The sequence below is a fragment of the Gigantopelta aegis genome, chromosome 14 (genome assembly GCF_016097555.1).
Source record: "Gigantopelta aegis isolate Gae_Host chromosome 14, Gae_host_genome, whole genome shotgun sequence".
Lineage (NCBI taxonomy): Eukaryota > Metazoa > Mollusca > Gastropoda > Neomphalida > Peltospiridae > Gigantopelta > Gigantopelta aegis.
Genome location: NC_054712.1, coordinates 32,245,656 through 32,255,214, shown reverse-complemented (window position 1 = coordinate 32,255,214; position 9,559 = coordinate 32,245,656). Strand labels below are relative to the sequence as shown.

Genomic DNA, 9,559 nt, shown 5'->3' with positions numbered 1-9,559 from the left:
CACTTCATGGGCTACTCTTTTTCGATTAGCAGCAAGGGATCTTTTATATGCACTATCCCACATAATTAAATGAATGCTTTCCCTTGTATGGGTACTCTTAGACTTGTGAACACGAAAACAGGCACAAATCTTGCTAGACTCGGCCCATGCAGACTCATCAACCTATCACACTTCTGGTGACCTTTTGCTGAAATGATAAAAGCTAAACTCCAAATTTGTATGAAGACTTTTTATTTAATATAAGCAAGTAACAATCCCATGCAAGTCCAAGTTTGCACATGAGGTCATCGTATTCAAGCATGTCTATAAATATTTCACCATCATCTTGAATGATACACAGGTTTTATGAAAATAAACAAGCATATACATGTAATATATTATTTGCGATGGTAACAAAATGCACGCAATTTGAAACACGATCTCACATCATGGGGCGACATCATCTCACCAGTGGAGATTAACAACACACATAAGAACAGGATGAAAACTTAAATACAAAAGGTCTCATGGAATTTCAAATACAAAAAAGAAAGTATTCCCATGATAACAATAAAACTTGGCAAAAAATCAAACTCGGACATGCATTTCAAGAACTATTATATATAATTAAAGATGACACACCCACTCCATAAAAATAGGGCTTTTTACAGAAAGACCAGGCCTGGTACTTATAAAACTTTTAAAGTCCAACTCGAGACTCTTAATACAGTCTGACACGAACGTCGTACAAATTGTATGCGTGTGGCGTCGTTAGAGATCGAATCTGGACTCTAATAAAAAGTTTTATAAGCAAGGGCCCTGTTTACATTAAAACAAACATCATTTTAGAAATTAAGTTGGTGCATATATGCATGTGTCATAATTATATATTACATACATAAACAAAATGTATAATTTTCATTCTTCACTTTTATTTAATATTTTGTCGTCTTCCTAATCAACGATACATTTAATGAACATGCTGAAAAAAATACTTCATCTCAAACAAACAGCAAGGTGCATCCTCTCACGAGTTATTCATATATTCGGCTCCCAATTCGTAAAATAAAAATTTGTTTTGAATTATTCTAAGATGTACAATATAATTATTATTTTGCACTCAATACAGCATGTCATCATGTGCCCACCCACAACCTCTTCACTTGACATTGGGTTCAAATCCAGATACATGTACAAATTTATTATATTAATTAGTCCAATTAACTATAGATGAATCAAATGGATTAAAATTGAATATCTTATAAATGTATGTGGTCATTAGCTGCCTTGTTATTCAATTATATCCCTAAAGAAAGGAAAAAGCCATTATGATGGTATTTTTATCTTTACCAACAAGAAAGAACCTGGTATAATTTTAATAGGTACCAATAGGTAATTCAGTGACCGATTTAGTGTTAATAGTCTTAACAAATCAAAATACTGTTCAAGTGAAATTACTGCAGTCCCTCCAAAATGTACAACCAAGACTCGTCTATGTCAGGGTTCATACACTTCAAATGGTTTCATTTTCCAGGACTTTTAAGGGCTATGCTATAATGTGTATGCTACAAATATCAAACTTTGTGACTGCTGAATCATACACTTTACAAAACTGAGTCAAAGATCAGATATGTATGTATAATACATCAATTTAGAAATACCTATAATACATCAATTTAGAAATACCTACCTTAAGATTATTGGTACTACTTTCCTCACAATGCATTTTTCTCGTGATCCTCATTCAGATTACAACACGTCAGGGGCCTAATTCACAAAGGTCTTTTAGGCTCTGCTAGACAACAAAGCATCCTCTTTGCAAGTTCTTTTTGCATTGCACTGCTATATCGCAAAGTTGCGAGACTTTAGTGAATTAGGTCCCAGCTACTTAAGATTTTGAAAATTAAGGTATGAATGTGATCAGAGGAAAGGGAGATCAGAATTTACATCGGGGCTCGCCCTGTCCACTGCCAAATAAGCCAAATGATAATTTTCATACATAGCGGATACAATTTAGTCTGAATATTCATGACTTTAACCACATTTTACTAATTTTCAAACAAATACCAAATATCTGAAAACCGACTGAACCAAAAATTTGTTCCAAGTGTGAGCCCTTACACCTACCAATCCTAAAATAATCATTATTACAATTACACTGTACGATACCATGTTTGAAAAAGCTCTTTTACAAAATTGCAGAGAATCAGCAACAAACATTTTCACTCTTTTTAAACATCCATTTAAAAAAGCTTGACCATGTAATGTTCCACTTCAACAAACTGTCGACTAAGAATTAACAAGTTCTATCTGCAATGTATTTGATATTGTGGACAGACCTAGTTGATTTGTAGTTGATGAAATAGTGTGGTTTTGGGAGGTTGTATTTTTTGGCTATCTATGGGGATTTGTGTCAAATTCATACAGCATTTGAAGACATTTACTGCACTATATTAAAATTACAGAATAAATGAAACCAAGGAAAAGCAAAGACTACTTTATATGTTAAAAATCTCTAATTGAAAATGGCACTTGATTTGTAGGTGAAATTATTGCAAAATGTTATCAAGATACCTCTATTAATGACATAATTAATAATAAACATTATCTATGAAAATAAAATCCATAATTTCAGATCTTGCCAAAATATGCACAAACAAGTCTACTGAAAAATGTGTAACAGTCGAATAAAAAGAAATGGGGGTTTGGTTTCTCAGTGTCGTCATATTGAACAAATCCAATGGCACATAAAAAGTATTCTGTACAGTACACCTGGGCAATCAAATGTGAACAGTTTTCATCATCTGCCCAGTAACTTTCAAATACAGTAAGCACACACTCCCACACACACACACACATACATGTAACATATTCACAAGTCTTAAAAGAATGAAATTATGAAAGATAAAACATGGTTTGTTGGAAAGGAAAGGAAAGGAAATGTTTTATTTAATGACGCACTCAACACATTTTATTTAAGGTGGAAAGAAACACACACATCCATAGGAAGAAATAGCCCCATGGATTTTGATTAACAGATTTAAAGTGTTGACAAAATCCATTACAACAGTGTTCCATGTTTCCGGGTGGAGATTATGCATGTGTTAAGAAGATGGAACTAACAAACTGGCACACAATGATGGACACTTTGCCAGCATTATAATACTGAGGTAGAAAAACACCTCTTCAGATTTAAACAAACCACAAATTAGGGACATCTTCAACAATCTTTTAAATACAAAACTGGCGAGGGGGGGGGAGGGGAGAGAGAGAGAGGGGCTGGCTTCAAAAACAAAAGAAATGACTAATATTATGGATATTCTAAACCTTCAAAATTACTTAACTTCAAATGGTAAAAAAAATATATATAAAAAAAATAAAAAAATAAGAGGGGGTACAATAGATTTGAATTACATGTTTCGATATATTATTCAACCAATTTCTATTTGTCAAAATGCTAGTTACTGAATCAAATATTAACCCAGTCGAGATTTATTTCAAACAAATTAATTTGACTAAACTGCACACTCATTTAGCAACATATTTCAGGTATATTTTGGTTTACTATTAACACAATATTGGTCAAATACACTGCACTGCATTCTACAAAACATCTTTTAATAGCTATATATAAAATCCTATGCCACGTAAGTAAATATTAATGCAGTTAGAAATAGTAGTACAAAGTTAAAGGCATGTTTTTTGTTGAATACGTTTATTCCCCAATCATGTTCTCGGCCAAACTGGAGCTCGTCTGCTATCAATGATATATTTGTCACGAAGTAAAATACTGCACAGAGATTGCAAGAATTTATTGAAAAAATATATTACTTCATCCTTAAAATTTAAGTTTATTATCAATTTATCAAAAGCTATCATCACATACTGTTGCATACAGGCATTAAACAAAATCTTTACCTCACTAGCTCTTTACCATGTTCACCAGTTACCTCCCTTTCTATGGCATAACAGTTGTATCCATTTGTATATTAAAAAAAAAACATGGTGTCTTTTCAACAATACTGTCCACATTTAAGATGCTTGAACCTTTCAATTATTTGTCAATGATCAAATGCTTTCTCGTCCATTCGAGAATTATTGCAACGCTGCCATTTTTCAATACAAAATGGTTGTTTGTATATTAAAGAAAAACTGAAGTTCCGAGTTTATTTTTTCTCAAATGGCACAATTTTGTCTATTCAACCATACATATCTATTTTTTTCCAACTGTGCCACTAGTCTTTCATCTATCGAACGCAGTAATTGTATCTTTCACATTCATCATGTAGATCACAAACATTGTCTGTACACCTTTAAACTCCTGTTTTCCATCACAATTTCTGTACAACTCCAAAAACAGGGCCCAGAAAGTCAGCAGATCAATATCAGACTCAACATTTATACAGGTTCATTGAAGACCACCACGACTTCTAAAACATTGCATAAAAGTAACCCCTTTTCACAAACCCTTCAAGATAAGAGTTTTCCAGATTTCAGAAAATAGGCTACAGCCAAATACGTTCCAGTGAGCCATGCTCATCGTCTGTCTGCACACTTCCAGAACATGACCAAACATTTCAGAAAAAAAAATTGGCTCCAGTAATCTCTGTGCACATACACAAGTAACTGCCTGTCTGTGAACTTGGAGCATTGTCTGTACACAGATGTGGTGTGGTGGTTAGGCCAAGTCTATGCGTCTGTAGTATAACAAATACGGCATCCTGGGAGCGGAAAACTTCAGCACTTCTTGTACCGAGACGGCCTGGATGCGAGAGTCATCAATCTTGACCCAGCTGCTAATACCAGGGTGAAACACGTTTGTCGTGTAGTGTCCACCCGTTGCGTTCTTTCCATGGTGAAATACAACTACAAGTGAGAGAGACACAATGGTTAATTGAAAGATATGACATGAGTGGCATTGGATACCATTTATCTTGGAGCGAGTTGCTTCAAAACACATTTTAACAAGCTAATGCAAGTTGGTTACGTGGTTAAACATGTAAGATAAATGGTATCTAACATACATGATTGTATTTATTTTGCAAACACCTTCAAAAAGCAATTAAGATTAATATTTTTTGTCCAAATAAAATTTATTTATGGCACTTGCTGTACTTACACAGTTAATTTAAGTAATAGTAATAGAGTCCGTTTCAGTAATGTTAATTTCAGCGAATTGCTTGGAACAGCCAATCAAATGTCTTTAAATTGTAAGTGGGATGTTACTATGAGAAACCACAAATCTTACAGTGTTCTCTCATGTCTGTTTAAAAAATAATAATAATTATATAACAATAAAACATCTTTTGATATATCGGTCAAGTTGAGGCAAGGAAATACCAATTGGTTTATCAATGATGATCAAAGCTACCACCAAGTTGACCCCAAGGCATGTGTTTTACCATTGAGCTCCAATACCCCACCACCCACAGAGGTATAAAAAGAACTGTAATCAAGAAACCGTACCAGCAAACAGTTTGTATGTCCTATGTGCAGTCTGCACCTTCGACTTCGCTGTAGCTGATAACATTTCTGAAATTATAAAACGAATTAAAGTTTGTTTTGTTTAACACCACTAGAGCACATTGATTAATTAATCATCAGTTATTAGATGTCAAACATATGGTAATTCTGACACGTAGTCATCAGAGAAAACCTGCTACATTTTTCCTATGCAGTAAGGGATCTTTATATCCATTTTCCCAGAGACAGAAAAAAACATACCACGGCCAATAACTAGTTGTAGTGCACTGGTTGGATCGAGATAAAAATAAAATTAAAGACAAAATAAATGGTCTAAATCTTTAACTAATGTATATATTTTATAATGGTCTCTATGTTAGTACAAAATATTGTCATTTTCTGTCTAGTGGAATTCTTTCATTAATATTCGACATTCCCTCTCAAAACGAAAAAAAAAAAAATTTGCAATACGAGTGGAAATAGAAAGATTTTTAAAATTAGGAACTATAGTTAGTCCCACAGGGAATGCCTTTTTTTATACTATGGAATTTACTACAAGTTATTTATTTCAGAGCTGACTGTTTTGTTAAAAAGCACACAAATATAGTATATTTTTATTTCCAAAACACATATGTCTTTTCTTACATCAAACCAAACTGAACTTATTTACACAATTTTTATTTTTATTGTAGGAGGATGGGGAAGACTATAGCAAATTCAATTAAATAAATGCACCAAACTACCACCCTCAAATCATTAAACCGTTGATCGTTTCAGCTACAATTGACAGAAAGCATGTTAATTCTTTTTGTGATGTTTATTCCCCAGTAAACAGTTTCAAAAGATTAAATACTAACAGAAGGTTCGATAGCTGGAATATGACATTTTCTCTCAAACACACATGACTTTGTATATGGGAATAGAATGAATACCCTTCTTGATCTGAAGATCAACTTCAAAATCTATTTTCTTCAGTAGCTTCTGGCAACCTCCCTTCTGGTCATAGACAAAGCATTTGAGATGTAGAATGAGAACAGAGGGAAGTTCTTCCAGAGTTATTTTCCTTGCTGCTTCAACCTGCAAAAGAATTCAATATTTTTAAATTATATTTTGGAAACACTGGAAATGCTGTGTCGCCTATTTATTGATGATCTATCCTAACTATACACACTTTCAAATAACATGTAATAAAATCTTTTAAGTATAATACACTGAATGGGTTGGAGTTCTTTTTAGAAAACTAAAATGTGGATTTTGTAAAATTGTTTAGCACGAATAAAATTTGATTAACCGTATAAACCCGGGAAGATGGTTTTCCGGCTTGACGTCATTTGACATATATCCTAAAAGCTGTTTTTCCGGTTTCCACATGGTCTTGTTTGTAAACAAACTGTTTGGCAACAGTTCGGCGTTATTTTTTCGACAAATCAGCATTTGCTTCACAGCATATCTAATAGCGGAAGTTGTCTGCCTGTATGAATGTAAATTTGCAGAAGTTTTTCGGCTAGATTTTCTTCAACTTCTTATTTATTGTTACCTGAATATGCAGCAAATGTCTGAAAATTGGTTAATAAGTAAGTCACAGAAAATGCATAACTAACCTCCTCCTTCGTCTTAGAACATGTGTATCCATGAACCATTTCCTTGCAGACAAGCCCATCCAGTGCATCACAGACGGTCCAGATCTTTTCATTCTGACAGCAGAAAAATTGGTAGTTTTAATAGGATGTCAATGCCACACAGTACACAGCTGGTTTATCCTAGTAGCACATGTAGCACGTGCTACAGGTCCCGTGCTACAGGTCCCGCGCTTCAGGGGGTCAAGCGGTGATTTGTATATTTATTTTCCCCAGGTCATTTCCCCCCTCTCACCAAGGGGATTGCAAAATATATATCCCGGGATGGGGCCCCCCGCTGTTATTTGTGTTACAGGTCCCGCACATCTTTAAACCGGCTCTGACACAGTATTATTGTTTATAAGAAACATTTTCGGTTTGAAAATTTACATAAACTGCTTATCTTCTTAATTAAAAAGACAGCAATATTTATTCCTTTAATAATTGAAGTGGACTGACAGGCAGGTTGTAGGCTTTTCACAAGTCATTGAAGTCATAACAGCAAATAAAGAGTCAATACATATACATGACTCTATACAAGGCAACTTGAAGTTCCAGACAATTACTGGCAAAAGTTAAACTTTGTTTTGTTTAACGGAAAAGTAAGTTTTTTGTTTAATAGCATCACTAGAGCACATTGATTTGTTAATTATCGGCTACTGGATGTCAAACATTTGGTAATTCTGACATAGTCTTAGAGAGGAAGGAAGGAAATGTTTTATTTAACGACGCACTCAATATATTTTATTTATGGTTATACGTGTCGGACATATGGTTAAATTAATGCTCGCGCAAGGCTTTTGGACTGATATGCATATTCAACAATATATAATGAACATTATTGCTTAATATCAACAAGTATATTATTATATTTAATTAATAAAATGGTTAAATGTGACGGCTATTATATATAATAGGTGCAGCCATTTTGTACTATCCCAGAGAAGAAATTTGTTTTAACGTCAGGAATTAGAATAGAATGACTGAATGTTTAACAACACCCCAGCACGAAAAATACATCGGCTATTGAGTGTCAAACTATGGTAATGCAAACAAATAAAGTGATGATCAACATCAATATAAAAATTCAAGATTTAAATAAAAACATTGTAAAGAATTGCAAAAATACAAATATCACAGATAGATACAGACTTTTACTCAAAATTTGTATCTTGAAGAAAACAAGGGGATTTGTGCTGTATTGGCCATTCTCAAAAAGAATGTTACACCCCTGCACCATGGTGAGGTTACAGCACGGGCAGGGGTATCAGGAATTAAGTCTTAAAACAGAAGAAACAAAAGTGCCTGATTTTTGCGCAATGTTCTGTAATAAAATCCATCCCATTAAGCCAGCAATAAGTATATATTATTTTACAATATAAAATAAACCACCATTGTCAAAGTGTTGAAATAACTGTATCATGTTTTGTCCATGCATTAACCTACATACTGAAATGATAAACAGTGTTTTCTTAGTTAATTGGTCTATACTTTCAGTGGCCTGCACCTGTGGTTCCTGATTGGCAGGTGTATATTTAGTAGATAGACAAGCCATTAATTACCGCAGTCGTGACACAAAATTACGTACAGGAAGTATTTTTTTTCAACATCACAGGTTAGATAGACCTGCCACCCCTGTAATTGACATTATCAGCCATCATGCTTTATTACTGTAAATCATTCTGTAAAAGTCTTGATTAAGTAGACTTTCCCATCTAAAATCACAGAACTGACCAATTACGTAGTCCCAAAGAAAAAATCATTATCACTTGGGTATCGTGAGTGGTCATTTTTGCTTCAATGTACCCTACCAATAGGCCTAATAGTATGCATTTTTCTTTGGATTTTTCAAGAGAGAAAAATACTATAATCCCATTTCGTTCTGAAATATATTTAGTTAAATACTTTATTATATTATTAAGTCATTTATGTTGTTTTACAAGTCAGGTTGATGAAAGCGAAGTGCCTTGTCATAAATTATTGCTTTTGTTTACATTGTGCACACAGGAGTTGGTAGGAGCTGACGTCACTTCGCCCCAAACTAGAATACCGGACGCAACGAAAACAAAACAAAATGGCTGCCCACAGTTAGCAAGAATAATCATATTTTTTTAAAGCTCTAAAATTACACATTATTTATTTCTTAAAGTGTCAGTATGTGTTGGTGGTCCAGGTATGCATCTTTCCAACACATAGGCTCATATTTGAGTTAATTTCTCTTTAAGAACCACATAGATATTGAGAGGAGAAACCCGCTGTCGTCACTTCATGGGCTACTCATTTTCGATTAGCAGCTAGGGATCTTTAACATGCACCATCCCACAGTCAGGATAGTACATACCACAGCCTTTGTTACACCAGTTGTGGTGCACTGACTGGAACGAGAAATATACCAATGGGCCCACCAACGGAAATCGATCCTAGATCGATCGCGTATCAGACGAGCACTGTACCATTGAGCTATGTCCCGCACCCTTTTAGAAAGGAAATCTGCTACATTT

The 9,559-nt window shown here is 34.2% G+C and overlaps 1 protein-coding gene across 1 annotated transcript in view; it reads right to left on the bottom strand.

Annotated features, from left to right (window-relative positions):
- Window positions 1–216: 216 nt before the first annotated feature.
- LOC121388371 (ubiquitin carboxyl-terminal hydrolase 10-like) overlaps window positions 217–9,559 on the bottom strand; it is a 28,875-nt gene continuing 19,532 nt past the window's right edge. The window contains exons 12-15 of the mRNA XM_041519671.1: window positions 7,044–7,136; window positions 6,375–6,519; window positions 5,446–5,511; window positions 217–4,845 (exon numbers count right to left, since the gene is read on the bottom strand). Of these exons, the coding sequence (XP_041375605.1) occupies window positions 4,658–4,845; window positions 5,446–5,511; window positions 6,375–6,519; window positions 7,044–7,136 (492 nt within the window). The 3' untranslated portion in view covers window positions 217–4,657. The remainder of the gene's footprint in view (window positions 4,846–5,445; window positions 5,512–6,374; window positions 6,520–7,043; window positions 7,137–9,559) is intronic.